Source organism: Podarcis vaucheri (assembly GCF_965113315.1).
Source record: "Podarcis vaucheri genome assembly, chromosome: 3".
NCBI classification, from domain to species: domain Eukaryota; kingdom Metazoa; phylum Chordata; class Lepidosauria; order Squamata; family Lacertidae; genus Podarcis; species Podarcis vaucheri.
Genome location: NC_138761.1, coordinates 38,816,057 through 38,837,500, shown reverse-complemented (window position 1 = coordinate 38,837,500; position 21,444 = coordinate 38,816,057). Strand labels below are relative to the sequence as shown.

At 42.9% G+C, this 21,444-nt stretch overlaps 2 protein-coding genes across 2 annotated transcripts in view; one reads left to right on the top strand and one right to left on the bottom strand.

The window, feature by feature from the left end:
* Positions 1-199: 199 nt before the first annotated feature.
* On the bottom strand, positions 200-13,537 carry GLO1 (glyoxalase I). The gene is made up of 6 exons (XM_082214904.1): positions 13,365-13,537; positions 8,672-8,754; positions 6,372-6,512; positions 4,699-4,766; positions 2,147-2,236; positions 200-1,993 (listed from the first exon to the last, which is right to left on the bottom strand). The coding sequence occupies exons 1-6, from the start codon at positions 13,443-13,445 to the stop codon at positions 1,887-1,889; spliced, it is 570 nt and encodes a 189-aa protein (XP_082071030.1). The 5' UTR covers positions 13,446-13,537; the 3' UTR covers positions 200-1,886.
* A 3,695-nt stretch (positions 13,538-17,232) lies between these two features.
* DNAH8 (dynein axonemal heavy chain 8) overlaps positions 17,233-21,444 on the top strand; it is a 148,671-nt gene continuing 144,459 nt past the window's right edge. The window contains exons 1-3 of the mRNA XM_082214788.1: positions 17,233-17,363; positions 18,676-19,133; positions 21,005-21,139. Coding sequence (XP_082070914.1) covers positions 18,708-19,133; positions 21,005-21,139 — 561 coding nt within the window. The 5' untranslated portion in view covers positions 17,233-17,363; positions 18,676-18,707. The remainder of the gene's footprint in view (positions 17,364-18,675; positions 19,134-21,004; positions 21,140-21,444) is intronic.

Below are 21,444 nucleotides of genomic sequence, written 5' to 3'. Positions count from 1 at the left end.
AAACTCAGCCCTGCCAGCAATTCTGTTCGCAGTCATTACAGTTGTTCCTTTCCTCTCAGGCAAGCAGAGTATTCTGAAGAGTTGCATGGGAGGGTGCCAAAAGAAGAGTTTTTTTGGGGAAGTGAAGATTGGTGCAGGGCACTTTGTTCCTCATTTACATATTCTTCCATGTGTTCTGACAAAAGAAGGACGCACCGAGTTCTTAACTTGAAAATATTTTTATTATTATTATTTGATGTCAACACTGCACTCAAGGCTGGTTAATCCCAAAAGGAGATCTAAAGTGCTGCTAACAATGCCCCAATTAACAAAGACAGTTGAGTCAGGGCTATTCGGCAAAGTGTGGATTGCATAGTCTAAATGTGTCAATACAAATTAAACAATGATGAAGACCAACTAGTTCATGTGTCAGTTTTGTAAACCATGGGAGAGCTTGGAAACAACTAGAAACCCACTGAAGACAGGTAAAGAGCACAACAGGTGGTACATTAACATTTCAGACATCTAGGCTTTAGTTTATGTTAGAGCTACTGTATACCAAGACAAAATTGATATTAAGAAGAAAATACGCATCATGCCACCTAGCTCCTGAAGGGCAACTGTGGGTGTGATATACAGCAGTGCACGAAGTGGGAGAGGAACAAAATGGGATGGCTAAGCCAAAGTGAATTATGTCTGCCTGAAAAGTAGGATGGCATCCTACCCCACTTCAAGCACTTGTAACTAGCATTCATACCGTAAGTGTAGTACTTGTCTGTTCATCTTTAACTGCACGCTGCCATTTCATTCATAGTAACCTGTGCACTCGGGTTCAAGGCACAAAGCAACAACTGGATTCAGGAACAATGCAGACTAACAGTGCAATTCTATATATGTCTTACTCAGAAGCATATCTCACGAGTTCAATGGGCCTTAATCACTAGTAACTGCAGCTGAAGTAGTCTTATACACCCATGAAGGGGTCATGATAAAAATCCTCAACAAATGCAGCTTTGCCAACATCAAAGAGAAAAGGAGCAAGACTTCAGTATTTGCTTCCAGTTCATAAAACATGAAAGATCTAAACAGTCTTGTATTTTGCCAGCATGTTTAAATAATCCAATTGCAGCCATATTGCATACCAAAACTAAAAATTAACTAAGAATAAGAATCTGGCCATAATATACTACAAAATGTGGCCAGCTACGAAAAGGTTACAATTATGATTTCTGTGTAGGATAAACAAAGTAACTAATTCCAGAACATACTGGCTACATTCAAGCAGTATGGCAAACTATGGGATTTTCTTTAAAAAAATGTTTGAACTTGTGTGAGGCTCAATCATGGTTTGCACTAATTATTGTCTGCCATTACATCTGAATTCACAAACCACTGATAAACCAGTTATGACTGTTGATACATCTCAAAATGCTGCTGCTCTGTGCAGACAGGAAAGAACTTGTGAAATGTGCAGATCAAAGACAAAAGATAAGCAGCTCAAAATCACAGTTTATCTGTTGTACATTTGGAAGTGCACACCACCGTGTGGGTTCTTAAATACAGTCAGCACAAACCATAGCCTTTTCTTATGAAAATAAGCAGCGCTAAGCCTCATTCATATGCATCCTCCTTGCATTTGTTCGTGCATTAGGAAAAGATATTAGAAGCTTACACTTCCAAGTTTGTGGGTGGCAAACCATAGCTTCCTGCATTGTCAAAATGGCAAAGTATAGCTCACCACAAGCTAGAAATGGAAGCTTCCCATCTCCTACCTTTGCAGACATAGCAAGGGGAAAGGGAATACTGTTTATTCCTATCTGTTTATCATTTGGCGAATGACTAGAACAACTTTTTGTTAAATCAGGAGGACATTGTTAAGAATTTTCGGTCTCTTGATGGCAAGATCACTACGCAGTATTTCCAATCGGGATTATATTTATCATATGGTTCGGATTCAGGATTTCAATCCAGTAGCCATCAGGATCCTGGATAAAAGCAAGTCCTTTCATTTTACCTACAAAAGAGAAATATAGTTTATAAGCTTTAATAGAAGAAGTCCTCAACAAATTCATGTTTCAAGCCTCTAAAACTAGTTTAGCAAAAAAACAAGTAAACAAACACGAGTCGACTTACAATTTGAGAGCCACTATTTACACCGAAGACTTACCATCATCTGGTTTTTTGACAAATTTCACTCCCAGCTCGTCAAATCTTTTACAAGCTGCATTTACATCAGGAACAGCAATTCCAATATGACCTGAAAAACAACAAAGTAACCAAAGGCAATGATGCTTTTAATACAAATGTGAATAAAACCTTCTTTTCTTAACTCAATTGCAAATCAGTTTTTTTGTTACAATATAGAAAGTGTACTTAATATGCCAGAGTTAATTTATACCATAGCATAAATGTATGTTACAGTTCTCTGGGGACTGTATTGCATGCATAATCCAAGCTACATCAGAGTACACAGAGACAATCACTGTGAAGCGCTTGTTGATATCTGACCTCTTACACAGAGGTATGTTGTGTGAAAATATGCTTCCAGACCCAACAACAACGGGAAACAGAATGCAGAAGTTGGCCATCCTCAGTTCTTCTTTTAAATGGTTGATAGTTTTCATGTGGGGGAGAGGATTTCATAGCTTGTTCATCAAATATTTGCTTAAGAGTGATCCCTGCTAAATTAGACCCAATGCCTATCTTGCGCAGCATCTGCTCCCAGTGGCCAATGAGCTGTGAAGCCTATGGGGAATCCCACATCACATCCTTCGTCCTTCTCACACAGTTGGACCACAGCAACAGATATTTAGATGCATGCTGCTGATCCTGGAGGTAGCATATACCCATCAGAACTAGTGGCATTCCCATCAGTCCCAGTCAGCATGGCCAACAGTGAGGGATGATGAAAGTCATAGTCCCAACAACACCTGGTCACAGGTTCCCCATCCCTTTCTGAAGCCATCTAAGTTGGCCGACCTAGCCACAGTGATTCATCTCCAGGCTTGACTACTGTAATTCGCTCTATGCGGGGCTGCCCTTGAAGCTGTCCCAGAAACTCCAGCGGGTACAGAATGCTGCAGCGAGGCTCCTCACGGGGTCTCTGCCATGGGAGCATATTCATCCAGTGCTTTACAAGCTGCACTGGCTCCCGGTGGAGTACAGGGTCAGATTTAAGGTGCTGCTTTTGACCTTTAAAGCCCTTCACGGCCTAGGACCCTCGTACCTACGGGACTGCCTCGCCTGGTATGCCCCACGGAGAGCCTCAAGGTCCATAAATAACAACACCCTAGTGGTCCCAGGCCCTAAGGAAGTTAGATTGGCTTCAACCAGAGCCAGGGCCTTTTCAGCACTGGCCCCAACTTGGTGGAACGCTCTGTCTCATGAGACCAGGGCCCTGCAGGATCTGATTTCTTTCCACAGGGCCTGTAAGACAGAGTTGTTCCGCCTGGCCTTTGGCTTGGAGCCAATTTGATTCCCTCCCCCCCATTTTCTTTTTTCTTTTCCTTCTCCTGCAATGAGGCTACATTTTAATATTTTAATGTTGCATTATTTTAATGTTGTATTTTATTTTTGTTTTTAAGTTGTAATCATTCATCTTGTTTTTATTATTGCTTGTAAGCCGCTCTGAGCCCGGCCTTGGCTGGGGAGGGCGGGGTATAAATAAAAAATTATTATTATTATTATTATTATTATTATGTCACCTTTCCATCAAAACAGGCATTCTAACTGTGGCTAGCTCTAGGAATAACAGGAATAACAGGAATAACAGGAATAACACCCATGACAAACCAAACTGGTGAGGCACCGGGGGGATAGGGTAACGGCAACAAGGCACGCACAACTGAAAAACCAACTTTAACTGAAATAAACTGCACTATTGCCTGCAGTTTATGAGTCACTGCCATGAGAGTTGGAACACCTACAGGAAAATGGCACTCTTTTCCTCCCTAGAGGAACACTTACTAAAGGGCTGTGCGTCAGAAAGAGAAAGATGCAGAATAATGTGTGCACCGGATCCACACATTTATTCAAGACACACCCTTAACTGCTGTTGTTTCCTTAAGATGTAGAAATTGCTCTCAAGATTTTGTGCCAAATTCTCTGAAGTAATTATGAATCCAGTTATTCTGCCTTTATAATAAGTTCAATTACCCCAATTAGCTTTTAGTCTATAAAACCTGGTGAAAACTCTGGAATTGGATTATACCTATGTTCTTGGCATCTACTAGTTAAGACAGGTTTTGTTGAAATTCACGGGGGGGGGGGGGGAGAGAGAGAAATGTGAGCATTACCCACAACAGCTTTTTTACAACAGGGGTGACTTACCACGGCCTGCATCTGCCCCTCCTCCGAGAGCCTTTTTACTGAGGCAAATTTTTCCAATTTAAAAAGTGTTTTTAAATCTTACCGACTACTCCCTTATGTTACCCATTGTAATACTAAAATCTCTTTCTGTGACCTTCTAAAACCCCCGCCCACTTGTCATTTAAAATAATAATAATAATAATTTATTTAGTTTTACTGACCACTCTTGCTGGTACCCTAATGTGATTCCAAATTGTTCTAGTGATTTCCAAGATCCCCAACCCCACCCTGCAGAATGTATCCTTTTTAATTGACCATGCCCACTTTTACACTTTGGCCACAAAAGACTGGCCATGGGTCAGTGCAGCCCTTGATCCCAAAGAGGCTAACCACCCCTGCTTTACAACATACCGAATCCTCGGGGATCTGAATTGCCATTGTGGTAAGCCTGACTCTCATCATTTTCAGTGCCCCAGTTGCTAGAAAAGAAGGAGAGGGATGTGGGGGGTGGGGAGGGAAAGAGAATAAGAACAAAAATAAGATGCATGGTGATAAACAGTTATAACAATAGCAAAAGAGAACATTTAACAGTACATGTGAGGAGAAGAGATCAGCCATCAGGGATATACAACATGAACAGATAAAATGACAAACCTTTCCAAGTTACTAGAATCAATATTAAACAAATATTAAGTCATGGATTAAGATGATATTAATATAACATTATTCACTTGAAAAAGCCATTTTATTGAAGGAAGTCTTTTCACTTCATTGACAAATATTAGAACCATTTTATATTTGTAATTATGTTCTGCTCAAAGCAAACTAAGGCCAAGAAGATGGAAGACTGAAGAATCAGCATCAAAAACCAGTTGCATCGTAGAAATGCTAGAGCAGATGTGGGGGGAAATGACAAAAAAGACACTATGAAGTATAATGGAATGGAATTCCAGGATAGGTGTGTGGGGAAAAACCATAAGAACCTAGAAGGAATTTGGAGGACAAACAGGACCTTTTTTCATAACTTGAAAAAGAGCTGGCAAATGTTGTAAACTTTTTGTCAGAAACTGGCCTGACAGAAGCAATGTAGCGCAACTGACCATTTTCTTGTGCGGAACTTCACCATGTTTTGAGGCTCCCAAAGTTCCCCTGGGAAGAAAGACTGACTGTTTAAACCACTCAGGGAACTGTAGCTCTGTGAGGGGAATAGGTGTCTCCTAATAACCCTCAGCATCCACTACAAACTACAGATTCCAAGATACTGCTTCAAATGCATAGTGTAGATGGGGGCGATAGTAGTGAAACAGAAAGTACAATCTCAGGCATTGCTCCCACTCTCTAGTGCTGCCCCTTCATTAATCACAAAAAAGTTTCCCATATGAAAAAGCACACCAAATCAAAAAGTCTCAGAGAGCGACAACCAAGCTTGTCCTAGCACCGAAATAAAGGAAGGTGCAGGCAAAGTTCAGTCTATTATTTAATCAATGCTCTGCTTCCAACCATGTTCACTATACTAGACATTTGAGGGGGAGTTTTGTTGTAGTTAAGTGACAAAAATATATTAGGATTTATTCTTAGCATCTACTGATGCCTAACATTTTAGTCAAAACATTCTGGATATGCTTTCATTTTCACACTAGCACAATATGGTGACATACTGACAAGCACCAAAATAGATTTTGTTATGATTTGCAACATATGCCAAATATGTGCATTTTATTTCAGTGTTAAGTGACAAGCATATGCTTTGAGAAGCAGAGTTTGTGTAATGAACACGACTTCTTTGCTGTCACAAACAATTCTGTACCTCTTGCCACATTTTAAACTTTGCAGACTAAACATTTGCCAGGAGGTAATTTTCATTCTGTAGCTGCTACTTCTGCATTTCAGGTGTAATCTGGGACAGTCCACTCCAGTTTGAATGTCCAGGAGGGTTTAGGTGAACACCTAAAGCTAGCTGGTGTGTAAGAAAGGCACTCTGCTCACAAGAAAGTCGAACGCTGCTTCAACTATATTAATAACCAGCAGAATAATCAAAATACAAGGAAAAAACATGATTTACAGAACACAGTTTTAACACTCACTGCGTCAGTTCTAATACGCCCTTTCTAGACAGAGTCCATGCAATTCCCTCTTTTTTATCTTTTGGAATATCATTTTTATCTTCGTAAGCCAAGAAGTAGAGGGAGAACTTCATAGCAGGGAAGTCAAACTTGTTGAGTAGGCTAGAAGATAAACAACTTGAAATTAAATTTATGTGAGAAAAGCAGAGATAACACACTCACCAAAATAAAAAAATTCCTTCCTGTAGCACCTTAAAGACCAACTAAGTTAGTTCTTGGTATAAGCTTTCGTGTGCATGCACACTTCTTCAGAAAGCTTATACCAAGAACTAACTTAGTTGGTCTTTAAGGTGGTACAGGAAGGAATTTTTTAAATTTTTTAATTATTATTATTATTATTATTATTATTATTATTATTATTATTATTTTGACTATGGCAGACCAACACGGCTACCTATCTGTAACCAACACTCACCAAAGACATTCTAAGTTTTGTAATCAAGTTCTCATATTCATGTCCAAAAGGTTATGAACATTTAGAAAATATAAGCCTTGTGGCATCTTAAAGGGTAACAAATTTATGATGATGCAAGCTTTTGCAGACAAGAATCCACTTCAGAGATAGATCAAAAGAAAACTTAGGCAATAATCTATTTTTATAGCGCCACAAGGTAATTTGGTGTTTTTACGCGGGTGGCGCTGTGGGCTAAAGCCTCAGCGCCTAGGGCTTGCCGATCGAAAGGTCGGCGGTTCTAATCCCCGCGGCGGGGTGCGCTCCCGCTGCTCGGTCCCAGCGCCTGCCCACCTAGCAGTTCGAAAGCACCCCCGGGTGCAAGTAGATAAATAGGGACCGCTTACCAGCGGGAAGGTAAACGGCGTTCCGTGTGCGGCTCTGGCTCGCCAGAGCAGCGTTGTCACGCTGGCCACGTGACCCGGAAGTGTCTCCGGACAGCGCTGGCCCCCGGCCAATAGATGTGAGATGGGCGCACAAACCCCAGAGTCTGTCAAGACTGGCCCGTTCGGGCAGGGGTACCTTTACCTTTACCTTTACTGTAGAAGACTAACACACTCAATTACTGTAGTCTAGAAAGTCAACATTTGATGCTGTTCTTCATAGTTATAACAAGACTGCCAGAAATGTAGAACATGATACTCTCACCACTGCCATTTATGGGACAATACAGTACTATGTCCCATGTGTATGCCATAGGGAAGAAGACGCAAAAAAATAGTTGGGGCTGTTTGCCTTTTAATTTTAAAAAGTGCACAGTGTGTTTTTTCGGCATGCTTACTTGGACAGCAATCCAAACTGACCACCGCTGAGACTCTATGTCTAGGTGCCTTTTTTTCTTCAGAGGGTTTTGTTATTGTTATTATTCATTTCATTTCTATACAGTCATACCTCGGGTTACAGCCGCTTCAGGTTGCGTTTTTTCAGGTTATGGACCGCCGAAACCCGAAAGTACCGGAACGGGTTACTTCCGGGTTTCGGCGGTCGCGCATGTGCAGAAACACTAAATCGTGCTTTGCACATGCGCAGAAGCACCAAATCGCAACCCGCGCATGCACAGACGTGGGTTTCGAATGCTGCAGGTTGTGAACGTGCATCCCACACGGATCACATTCGCAACCCGAGAGTCCACTGTACCACTTTATATTTTAAAGAACAAATCTCAAAGCCATTACAACACATTAAAACATCAGAGAAACAACCCAGAATAAAACAAATTCAGGCATCAAAGAAAAGATTTCAGATCCTTCTCTAAGTGACATTTTGCTTTCATCAGTCGCCAGCTTGGCATCCAGAGATCACCACATGGGCATAATTGGACCCAAACTACATTCCTGGCACATGGCTAATTTCCAGCACTGATCTAGAGTACAGGGCCTCTCCAACCTCCCATTGCTCCCTCTCGCAGCAAACAGAATTCCATGGTGTGGAGAGAACTCAGAATCACCAGGGCATGTAATTTCTACTAAGGAATGCTGTTCCACAGGCAACATTACCAAGCTCTAATCTCTGACCAGTTTCTACTAGTTGGTGGGGCAAGCAGATGAGCAGTTTGTTCACCAAGCATGGAGTGGATCACTTCACAGTTCTAGGAGAGGCAGAACTTTTATGTCCCACTGTTTAGCTCTGTATCACCAACATGGAATATTTAGAAACATTCTTGTTCAAATTTGTTTCATCTTAAGCCATGCTAAAAGCAGGTCCAATCTCGTATCCTTACAGGACTGGCAGGCTTGCAGTTTAGAACAGACAATTGGGAGACGCTAATGAGAGAAAAAAGAGCCAGCCAAAAAAATCAGTTGGTACTTACGTCATTCCGAGAACCTTAGTATAAAACTCCAGAGACTTTTTGGGATCTTTTACCCTCAGCATCGTCTGTTGTAGCAGAAAATCCTACAGAAATATATAATTTGTTAAATTGTTATCAACCATGAACGGCATTCAACACTGGAATGTAGCTTTTACTTGAATGATTTTGTTAATGCGAGCTTCACATACAAAATGTAAAGTGTACAGAAACTATACAGTTAATGCTTTCAAGATTATTACTGTTCTGTGAATAGTGCCAGGTGAACAAATTATGTAGTTAAAGTGAAAGGCTACAATCCTAAACGTACTTATTAAAGAGTAAGCCTCACTGCCTAGAGTAAGACTCATTTGTGCGTAAGTAGACATAAGACTGCTTTGTTACAATGCAAGCAAAAGTTGGGGAGTGGGAGGAGAAGAGCAATAAGAGTCTTTGCCAAATCCCAAACACGGCCACCTTGGCCAGCAAGGGATGGCTTTTTTTACCATTTCACTGCAACAGCTCCAGGCTGGCATTACTGAGAGGCCTTAAGTACTGGGCCTCTCAGAGAACCCACATTGTTTTAGATCCAACGCTGCCAGTGCCCTGTTCCCAAAACACCCTGTTTTGGGGCTTTTCACTTGCTATTGCCAGTGGCAAAAACATCACCACTCAGCTGAGATCTTTGTGGAGGTGGCGGAGGAACACAAACATTTGATTTGAACAACAAAGTCTCTATTTTAAACTCTCTCTGAAATAAATTCAGACCATTCAGAAAGTAAATTATATAAAGAAATGGGGAAAGGGATTTATGAGATTTCAGCAGCATAAATGGTACACACTTATTTTATCCAATTCTGAGGAGGAAAATGTTCACTAATTCAGAACTAACTGAAACTGTTATTAGGAATTATGAGGAAACAAAGGTGTTATGTATAGCCCACATCCAAGAATTGAGTTCGTACACCACTTGGAAGTAGTTAAGAGTTGTGGCAAGAACAGACCTTTGTTCAGACAAACTAAGATGGTGCAGTGATGCAGTGGAAATAACAACTTCTGAGAGGAGGAGAAAAAGTGTAGATGCATAGATGCCTTTTATGATCGGATTACATCAGGGAAAATGAAGAAGCAAATGGAATTAACATCTCACATAGGAAATTTATTGGATACAAATTCTGCTTGCAGAAATAAAAGTTATTAAATATGTAACTATGAATGAAAGTCAAGAAACCAGTGGCTGTCAACAAAGGATTAAGACCGGAACTGTTGTTATTGGATTAAGATTATGAAAGCAGGAAGAAATAAGAACGTTGTAAACTGAAACCCAGTACATGGGAAGTCATCTCAAATTGATTAATTTGGTTTTTGAATAATTTTGAGCAAGGAGGTTTGAAGGAAGAGATTGTGATTTGTGGCAAGTGTTGCTGTTTTTTCAAAAGGTTTTTTAAGGGTTTCCTGAGGTTTAGAGGGTGTTTGCAAGCGTTTCCAGTGGTGTTTCAAATATACACAATTTCACTTCTGGTTTCCTGCCAACAGAATAGGGAGCACGGATCTGAGCTCCGGACAGACCCAAGCCCACAGAGGTTAGAGGTGAGTGCGCCATGGCAAGGCGCCTCCAAAGGTGTGCAGACTGTCAAGCGGCCCTGCAGAGCGCCAAATCTCCCCCCAAAAAACCACTGCCAAAGGGCAAGGGGGGGGGAGTGGAGAGAGGTTCTGTGGAACGAAGCTTCGAGCTGCCTATTGTCAGCAGGAGATTCTCAACTAAAAAGATTCAAGCTGAAATAAGAGGGTAAGGAGAATTTTGCATCTTCTACAATTTTGATTGAAGAATCAGATTGGATTTAATTAGACTAAATTTGGCGATACATGAAGGGTTAAAACAGGAGGTCCACCCTTCGATTTCTGCATAAATTACGTTACATGGCGAAAAGCTGCAAGTAAGAGAACTTATTTTATTAAAAACCTATGGCAAGTGTCTGTTGATAAGCCACCAAAACCCATTCTTTACTGATTGTCAATATCAGGAGATTTTAAAAGTGGCTACGATGCTGTGTTGAGAGGCAGAAAAGGGAAGGTGGTGCCAGACTCCTGGGAGAGTCAGGGAGCCCTAACACCACTGTCTCAAACCTTCCATCTATGGTTGTGGAAAGGAAAGTTCTTAACAACTGAACTCTATCATAATTGCATTATGATCACTAATGGATTATAAAATTGGGAATTTAATTTTGTACTGTGTTGAGGAACTCAGCAGAAGAGACTTGGATTAAGATACCGTAGATTATCGCATATTAGGCGACTGGGCCTATTAGACGACCCCCCCAAATTGGCAGCTGCAATTTGGGGTTTCGTCTTATAAGCCCAGTTGCTTAATACGCTGGGCAGCTCCACGCTGGGAGAAAGCCACGCAGTGTGGAGTCCGCTGCCCATTGCTGCTGCTTCCGAAGCAGCAGTGGGCGGGCTCCGCGCTGGGCGGCTTTCTCCTGGCGCGGAGTGGAGCCCGCCGGCGGCTGCTGCTGCTTCGGAGCCGCGGCCGCCGCTGCAGTGGGTGGGCTCCACTCCACCCATACCCGCCGTATAAGACGACCCCCAACTTTTAAACCTCTTTTCCAGGGTTAAAAAGTCATCTTATACGCCGGAATCTACGGTATACAAAGAACATTGCTGAGGATTATAATATTTCCTGTTGGGAGGAATAAAAGAAGGAAGAAGCTTGAAGTTGGCTCAATAAACACAACTGAGACTTTAAGGAGCTTTAAATACGAGCACAGACAGGAAATAGAGAAATTTGGGTGAAATCACAGCTGTGGAGACAAAGAAATTTGGAAGGAAGAAGGGCTGAAATGGGGAATCGTCCTAATGGGAAGCCTTTTTCAGAGGAGATTTAAATATGCCAAAAGTAGGGAAAAAAGAATGGATAACAGTCTGGAAAATGGTTTTTATTTAGGGACTAGCGGTTGTAAATAAATTGGGACATCAGCAGACATGGATTAAATGCTTGTAAAAAGCAACAGCAAGGATAATTAGAAGGGGAAATAGCATGAAAGCATAGATGTGTAATGTATAAAATGGTCTGAATGTTTAAAAACATCTGTGCTGCACACCACAAGTTTAATTGTTTAGTAGTTGGAAAATTGGGTAAAGGGATCTGGAATTTAAGATGATTTGAAGAAGAAGAAGAAGAGTTTGGATTTGATATCCCGCCTTTCACTCCCTTTAAGGAGTCTCAAAGCGGCTAACAATCTCCTTTCCCTTCCTCCCCCACAACAAACACTCTGTGAGGTGAGTGGGGCTGAGAGACTTCAGAGAAGCGTGACTGGCCCAAGGTCACCCAGCAGCTGCATGTGGAGGAGCGGAGACGCAAACCCGGTTCCCAGATTACGAGACTACCGCTCTTAACCACTACACCACACTGGCTCTCAGTTTTATTTAAAGAAAGTTTTATTTAAAGAAAGTTATTTAAAGAAAGTTATTATTTAAAGAACCAGAAGAGGGAGTGGAGGGAAGTCTGGGGATTTGGGGTGTGTGTGTAAAAATGTGTTCTTCTTGATTATTTTTTAATGTTAATGAGAAATGTGTGGGGTAATCTGGTATTGATACAATGTGGCATATATTGGATTTTTAAAAATTGAAAATAAATTTTACACACACACACTTGCCTTGGAACCTAACCTCTGTGTAAAGGTGGAGTTGCCTGTATTTTAAACTGGGGTTGTAGATGCAACGGTTCCAGAATGGTTTTAAAAATACATATGACTGTGCAATAACAGTCAAACTCTGTGTCCTAGTCCGACACAGAAACAAATGGGACTGAGCAAAATGCTTTGATTGGGGTTCAAGTACAGCAGGCATAGGCAAACTGACCCTCCAGATGCTTTGGGACTACAATTCCCATCATCCCTGACCATGGGTACTGTTAGCTAGGGATCATGGGAGTTGTAGTCCCAAAACATCTGGAGGGCCAGGTTTGCCTATGCCTGAAAGTACAGTGTCTTTATTCCAGATTATTTCTATGCATGCAAAAGCATTGCAAGAAATGGTATTTTAAAGCCACTAGCAGTACATTTCCAAGCAGGTTCTCTCAACGGTCCTACTGTGTTGAAGGGGGCTTATTAATGGGTTCAGTGTGCAGCCCAAGCGAGGCCACAACCTTACACGAGTTATGCTGAAATCCAACACAAACTCAACAAGGCTTATTTCTCAGTAAAGCGTGCGTAGTAGCATTGCCCTATGAACAATGCTTTACTTAGTAGGGCATTTCCAAGTAAATGGAAATGCAGAGGCCTGGGCGCTTGTAAGAGACGGACAGCTAGAGCAAGGCAAACGTGGGTTAAAGGCTCTCGCTATATATTCTCCCAGGAAAGACTACAGCTCCTCACCAAGAACATATCGCACAGAGACTCTAAACCGCGATAGCCGGCGAGCTCAAGCATGCCGGGAGAGATATGATCCTTCGGGTCACGGCGCTAAAGTTCAGCCACGCAAATATTCGGGTGAAAGGCGATCGCTGGCTGGCTCTGCCTCGGCTCTATATCTCCATGCCCGAAAAGAGAACCCAGGCCGTCTCTTTTGCACGCCGCTTGCAAAGGGGGAGAGAGAGATCCCCTTGCAAGGAGTTAATGCAACTTCCCAACCCTTTGCAATTCTGCGCCCCCAACAAAAAGCAACCCTCCCTCCCATTTTATATATGCACACATTAAAAATCATCTCCTCGCTTTACCTTCGTGCTGGGATGAGGGTCGGAGCAGGCACTGAAGGCGGCTTCATCGGTGAGGCCAGCGGGCTCCCCTTGCTCGGACATGTTGAGGATCTGGAGGCGAACTGCTTCCCGGAGTGGATCCTAAGCCCTACAAGCGTCTATCTGTCGCGACAGGGAGAACGAGGTTCCCTGAATCTCTGGCCAATAGTGACCAGCCATGCAAATTAGGGCACCTCGCGTCATGCAATCCCTTCCGCCTATAGCAGCGCCGCTTCCCTAGGACGAAATCTCTGTTCCTACAACTCCCAGAATCCCCAGCAAAGCAGGTGATTTTTAATCCCGTCCTTCGCAGATCGCGACACTGTTCCTTTTTCAGGGAAGCGGAAGCAGTAAATCTTAATTCAGATAATAAAAAATGGGTTCTCTCCTGGGACGCTGAAAGCACTATAGGCACAGTATTTCACAATCCTGGCAACCATTTTCAAGTCAATGCGAGGTTTCTCATGCATTCGAGAAGAAAGTCAGAGAACTCTCCTGCCATGCTATGCAACAACTTCATTCCATTTAATGTGCTGAGCTTGCTTATTTTGTTGTAGAACTTCTACCTCTTTACTTTCTGATTTATGTGGGCTTATGTTAGCTCCTGTCTTTGATGTAAACTTCTGACTTTTTCCACAGGCTGCGTACCAGCCTCAAGTATGGTGGTAATGCCCCAAAGTAAACAAAACACGTTTTGACAGAAATAGAGCATCAAGATAAGAAAAGTGCTTCAGTTTTACTGTGGAATTTAAGCTGCTATACTGGAAGGAAGTCAACCTCCAGAATTTCAGGCCACACTTTTATTGTACTTCACTAATAAAAAATCAGTATGTATATAAAATTTAAAACCATGATACTTTCTTTATGCACTATTTCTTTTTAAAAGCAAGTGTTCAAAAGCCTGTGCTACTGATTCTCATGGAGCATGCATGTGTTTGCAGTTATCTAGTAATGGAGACATAATCTGTGATAAGCCTAGAATATAGAAAAAGCAGGATAACTTTAAAAGGCAATACCAGCTACTGATCCTCATTTGGTTTATCCTCAGCAATACAGTGGTACCTCGGGTTATGTAGTTAATTCGTTCCGGAGGTCCGTTCTTAACCTGAAACTGTTCTTAACCTGAAGCACCACTTTAGCTAATGGGGCCTCCTGCTGCCACCGTGCCGCTGGAGCATGATTTCTGTTCTCATCCTGAAGCAAAGTTCTTAACCCGAGGTACTATTTCTGGGTTAGCGGAGTCTGTAACCTGAAGCATATGTAACCTGAAGCATATGTAACTCGAGGTACCACTGTACTATTAAAATCCTTTCAGGGATGCCCATTCTTTTACCTCTTACTTTAGAAGCTTATAGACAGCCCATTTGCAGCATGAATATTCTAAGATGGGGAAAGAAAGCTAATAGCCTCTTTCATTTGTGATGGTGTGAGACATTTTTCTCCATGAAGAAGAAGGTCAAGGAGGTAGTCCTTGGCTAGGTTTGCATAGAGGGTCAGAGAACGACCCAAATCTATGTGTAGCAAGCGTTGTCTTTGTTTGGGAGTGGTGGTGGAGTTTGGCTGGGAAACGCAACAGCAGCTTGTTGGAGAGACATGGCCCAAGCGCGCATGTCATACTTTTAAAGCACTATGGTATCACTTGATAAACTTTTCCTAAAGAATTCTGGAGCCCTATTGCCTTACTGGAGCAACCGCTCTCACAGCACTTTCATAATCCCTTTTTTGTGGAAACTTGGGGAATTGTAGGTGACCAAGAAACAGAATGAGATGTAGCCTATGATCCTAAACACACGTGTATAATTGAACTGTTAAATGCTAATGAGCACAATGTGCAAAGTATGGTTTTATGCTCTAACTTAACAGTTACTTGGGAAATTGGTTTTAGGGTCCTAGTGGAAAACTGAGAAAGATTAGTATTATGATATCACTAAAAGAGTGCCCAGAACTACTCAGGAAGCTTAGAAATCCCAAAACATTGTGATTTTTAGCTGGACAGTATAAGTTGTGAGTTTGGACCTGTCACACCAATAATCAGGTTAAGTCACACCTAAGTCACATTTTGGTCTGCTGTCTTGTTTCAAAATGGCACACGGAGTCCAAATGTCAATGAAGAGTGCCGCCTCCACCTTGGGAATCCTCTTGTCAAGTTCGGTGACAATATATTGAAAGACAGCCAAATGTACACCAAAAATAGGCAAAGTCACAATCAGAATGGTGCCTGGCAAAGACCACCCCACCACATGAACATTGGGAATCCTCATGCTGAGTTTGGCAGCAATATATTTAGAGGCAGCCAACCCTTGGCCAAGAAACAGATGAATTCATGCAAAACTCACATTTTGATCTGCCATCTTGTTTCAAAATGGCACCAGGCATCCAAACATTGACATAGACCCCCACTTGCCTCTTGGGATCATTCATGCTGAGTTTGGCAATGATATCTCGAGAGGCAGCCCAGCCTCTAGATGGTGCGTATCTTTGGTGCATCATTTAAAATATAATGTATCATTCTGCTCACTCGCTCACAAAGAATATACAACAGAGATGGAGATGGACCTGGTTTGTTCAGCCTTAGCAGTAGAAGGATCATCATGGCTTTGTGAAAGCAGACTTTGATTCAGGCCTAAAGTGGACCTGCTCCTTGTACCCTGCACCCCTGTGTCCATAGAATGGGGGCGGGGAGGGAGAGAGACTACTGTAATTAACAGAAACAAAAGCTGAAACAGAACTTTGCAAATACAGTGGTACCTCGGGTTAAGAACTTAATTTGTTCTGGAGGTCTGTTCTTAACCTGAAACTGTTCTTAACCTGAGGTACCACTTTAGCTGATGGGGCCTCCCGCTGCCGCTGCACCGCCACTGTGCAATTTCTGTTCTCATCCTGAAGCAAAGTTCTTAACCCGAGGTACTATTTCTGGGTTAACGGAGTCTGTAACCTGAAGCATCTGTAACCTGAGGTACCACTGTAAAATCTTACTCAGAGATTTTTGATGAGTTGATATGACTGAGATAAGCAAGAAGCACGTTTAGCATTGACTGTCCCAGAGATGTTAAGTGCACCCATTTACTTCCTTTCAAGTATATAAGCAAATGGTAGTCAGCTGCCGCTATTTAGCAAAGCAAAATGTTGGTGCAGTAATAGCACAAATCTTTATACAACTGGTCCTGGGTAGCCTAGTTCTTTCTGATCGGGATCTAGAGTATTGCAGTGTGTCTTCATGTACACTGAAGTTACCTGAGAGGCTAGATGCACATTCTGCTTTTTTTGTACACCTCGGTTGCCACAATGAAAGGTATTTGCCTAGCAACGGAGATTGTATAGTTTGCTTCCAAGCTGTCAGCAACACTTTTGTGTGGATCTCTCACCCATCTGAGTAGATGCTTGTATGTATCATTTGTGCAATAAAGTGAATCTTCATAGGCTACCCCTCCCCCACCCATGAAAGTGGGTACCTTATTATAAATAGCAACAGCACTACTGCACTTCTGTGCAATAAACCATTTGTGTTCTTTAAAAAAAATAAAATAAAAATAAGACATTTCATGGTAAGAAAAGTAATGGTGGGGAAATGTGGAACAACTGCCACTTGACAGCAATGTTGTGTAGCATCCACACAGATTTTGTGCGAACAGATCAAGATGAACACTCCATAAACAGGTTTTCTGGAAGCAACCATACAACATTACAGTTGGGCTTGCATCATGATTCCATCCCATTATTGGGTGGGCAGGTTCTGTGCCCAACTGCCAGTGTGGTTCATGCACACCTTAGAATGTAATGTGTCCTTCCGCATATAGTCCCAGGTGGGTTCTTGGAAGCCTGTTTAAACTGCATTAGCTGTGTGAGTCGGCTTTTTATGAATTCTTCCACCCACCATCCCGGGGTTTCATTTTGTTCTGAAGAGGAGAAAGAAACAGCTCTGATCTCAGTAGATGAATTCACTGTGACTGTCTTAGTGGTTCTTTCATCTTTTTGAACAAGGTAAGTCAGAGGACATTCTTGGGAGAGAGGGGAATACTTGACATCTTGTGTCTTGTTTTAGAGGAGGAAAACTGGAGAACGCAAGCCTATAGAGGCAGACCTGCTGCCCTCTGTACAGTATAATGAAACCCTGTCTCAGTGGTCTGGTGAAAGAGGCAGTAGTCTTGGCAATAGTCTTAGCACAAGGATGGAAGAATGGAAGAATGAGGAAACCCCAACAAAAGAACAGTGGCAAGAAAAACTGATGAGCTATGCGGAACTGCCTAAATTGACATATAAACTGCATGACAAAGGCAATCATGACTTCAAGGAAGAATAGGAACTTTTTACAAATTATTTAAAAAGACAACAAAATGACTTGGACTCCTTGGCAGGTTTTGAATAAACATCCACAAATTTATTAGTTAATTAATAACATGCAGAGAACAATTTGTTCGAAGAAATCAGAGAGGGGAGCTGAGGGAAGTCCATGGTGGGGGGGAGAGGGAGGGAGGGGGTAAATTGATTATTTGGATTGATAATTTGGTATGTTGAAAGTGTTTAATAAAAAATATTTTTTTAAAAAAGAAAAGAAAGAGGCAGTATCATGTGCTATAATACCCTATTGACCCGAATATAAGTCTCATTTTTCCTCCAAATTCTGACCGTGAAAAATTAAAGTGTGGCTTATATTCATGACCTTACAAAAAGCCTGGCACAGCGTGAGTCAAGCTGCCCCCCTCCCACAGAATGTCTCTTCTTGCCCAGCAGGCCCCCACAGCTGTTAGGGAGAGGGGGGCTCGCATGGTATGGGGGGCAGCCACTGGCGAGTTGCGACTGCCCAGGCAGGTTGCTGCTGCCGCCCTATGCAAATCTCCCCCCAGCTACACCGTGTAGGGTTGCCACTTCGGGAGGCGCCTTCAGCAGCCCCTCCCCCATCATTTCCCAGTGCCCTGTGCATGTCCTCTAGGGCCACATTTTTTTTGCTCAGACCACATGGTCACCCCCCCCCCCACACACTTTGAATTTTAAAGGTTCGGCTTATTTGCGGGTGCGGCTTATATTCAGGCCAATGCAGTAAATGTTTTGAAATGATTTTATTGTCTGCCTTCCAGTCCAAAAAGGAATTCAATTTTTATTTTCTTTTATTTTGATTTCTGATCATCTACTGAAAATGTCTCTGCTTGTTCTTGTCCTCTAGCAATTTGTCTTAACTCTTCAGTCAGTGCAACCTTTGGCACCTTGTGGAGATAAACTCCTCTTAGGAGGTTGTTCCAGGGCCTAACCCAAGTCTTGGGGTAACTGGTGTTCTAATTTTTGTTTTATCATATAGACACAGGCGTTGTTTGCACACTAGCATTTGAAATGGAGGAGACGCCAGAAGCTCCGGGTGCTGGTGAGGGCGCTGCCCCAGAGCCTGTCCCTGAACCAGAGGCACCCACGGACTCGGATGCTGCTCCTGGATCAGAGGATGCTCAGCCTCCCCCAGATCCTGACGCAGGCCCTCCAGCAGATGCCGAACTCGGTGGCCCTGGAGCACCAGAGGCTGCAGACTCTGGACCTGGTCCAACAGAGGAAGGAGCTAGAGAAGCTGCGGAGGACGGAGCTAGAGAGGCTGCGGAGGACGGAGGTAGAGAAGCTGCGGAGGAAGAACCAAAAGAAGTTTCTGAGCGTAGTCGATCTAGACCCCCTGGCCGTGGGCCGGCAGACGCTGCAAGCCGTAGAACATCTAAATTCCGCCGGAGCACCAGTGGGGTTCAGTCTCTGCAGGAAACTCTAAAGGAAAAACAGGTTTGTGTGTCAGAGTTTGGGATATGTGTGTTTTACAAGCCCTTCCACTTAAATTTAGGCATATTAGTGAGATGATGCGTTATACCAGGGGTGTCAAACTCAAATTCATCGGGGGCCGCATCAGCAGTTTGTAGGCTGCCGCGCATGCGCTGAAGAGGCGGCTTTCTTGTGTAAAAAAAAAAAAGCGAGAATAAAAGGTGAAGGCTGGCGGCCGGCGGTGGCTACACGGGCCACATGACGAGGTCTGGCAGGCTGGATTCGGCCCGCGGGCCTTGTGTTTGACACCCGTGTGTTATACAGTCATACCTCAGGTTACAGATGCTTCAGGTTGTGTTTTTTTGGGTTACGGACCGCTGAAACCTGGAAGTACCGGAACGGGTTACTTCTGGGTTTTGGCGGTCGCACATGCACAGAAGCACTAAATTGTGCTTTGCACGTGCGCAGAAACGCTGAATAGCAACCCGCGCATGCGCTGTGGGTTGCGAACACTGTGCATTGCGAACGTGCCTCCTGCACGGATGATGTTCGCAACCCGAGCATCTACTGTACTCAGTTGATGTTTTCCTGTCCAATATACTAACTAGGCACAGCTGTTGGCACTCAAAAGTCTTTATGATGGAAAGGATATACAGTGGTATCTTGGGTTACATACGCTTCAGGTTACATACGCTTCAGGTTACAGACTCCGCTAACCCAGAAATAGAGCTTCAGGTTAAGAACTTTGCTTCAGGATGAGAACAGAAATTGTGCTCTGGCGGCGCAGCAGCAGCAGGAGGCCCCATTAGCTAAAGTGGTGCTTCAGGTTAAGAACAGTTTCAGGTTAAGAACGGACCTCTGGAATGAATTAAGTACTTAACCCGAGGTACCACTGTAAACAGCTGGTAGTTCAAGTGTGTTACCCGATCCCTGAATTACTACAGACAATAGACAAAATAAAAAAAAATCCTTCCAGTAGCACCTTAAAGACCAACTAAGTTAGTTCTTGGTATGAGCTTTCGTGTGCATGCACACTTCTTCAGATACACGTGTATCTGAAGAAGTGTGCATGCACGCGAAAGCTCATACCAAGAACTAACTTAGTTGGTCTTTAAGGTGCTACTGGAAGGAATTTTTTTTTATTTTGACTATGGCAGACCAACACGGCTACCTATCTACTACAGACAATAGAAACTGACTTTAAACTAGTAACGTTGATCCCTTCAAAGCCTCAACTAGGCAGAGCATTATCCCTTCAGGTTCTGCTGCCTCTGCTTCTCGGCTGTTTTGTCTTGAACTGACAATGGAGTTTTTTGGGCATGTTTTGAACTGGCGGGGAGTTGTAGTTGATCTCATATTAGCCAAATCCATTCCAGACTGTGCCGAGAGTCTGCCCTTCCGCAACCATAACGTAGTTTCAGGCTCTCAACCATTGTTCTTTTATTTTTATTGTTTCAGAGACAGAGTAATGGAGAAATTCTCAGGTATACAAAAATGAAAGTGTAGCAGTAGAGCAGGTGGTGGTGAGGACTTCAGACCGAATGTGGCCTTCCAGTCCTCTCTGTCTGGCTCTCAGAGCTGTTACCAATCCACGTTAAATTTGCACCCTAAATGTTTCTGCTTGGCTGTAACGTGTAAATTAATATGCTATTAATTTATTTATTTGCTTATTTATACAGCACTATCCAGAGGGGTTGACAATACAGAAAAGTATGCAAGAGAGACAACTGAGGAAGGTGGAGGGGAATGGACATGACAGGAGGGCGGGGGGAGATGTGATTATTATAATTACACATACTAAGGTGTAATTGTGGTATGGTTCTGGGACCTAGGAAACAAAGGTTTTGCAGGAAAAAGAAGAAGTCAAAATTCTTAATACATTTTCTTTCCATTAGGCACGATTTAAAGAAGCCAGGGAAGGCCGTAAAATGAAAGTTAATGCCGCATATAAATATATATTTGAAATTCTGTCAGACAGACTTGGACTAGACGTCGTAACTGTGGAAGAGCTAATTTTAGACGGCCCAACAGTGAGTCTGCTTTACAGATGTTGCTTTTACAGTTAATAATTTTTTTTAAGCCTTGCTCACTAAATCCTCAATCCTTTTAATGTCAACACATTCATTTCTTAAGCCAGAGGTTTTCAACCTTTTGGGGTCCACGGCTCCCTTGATCAACTACACTCTTTCTGTGGCACCCCTGTGGGACTCAGGAGTCTAGTAGTGTCACCCCTTTGTGTAGAGCTGGCAGCCTCTCACCCTTTTTCGAACATACTCCCTTGTGGAGTGTTCCCTCAGCCTCCTCTCCCCCCCCCTCCTTGGGAGTGCTCTGGGCA

Excerpts from the sequence above, each read along its gene's own strand:
- GLO1 (XM_082214904.1), bottom strand. The coding sequence starts at position 13,445 with ATGTCCGAGCAAGGGGAGCCCGCTGGCCTCACCGATGAAGCCGCCTTC. Across the intron at positions 4,767-6,371 it reads GGCGTATTAGAACTGACGCA|CAACTGGGGCACTGAAAATG; the intron begins GTGAGTGTTAAA and ends CTTCTTTTCTAG. Across the intron at positions 2,237-4,698 it reads TTCAGATCCCCGAGGATTCG|GTCATATTGGAATTGCTGTT; the intron begins GTATGTTGTAAA and ends GTTGTTTTTCAG.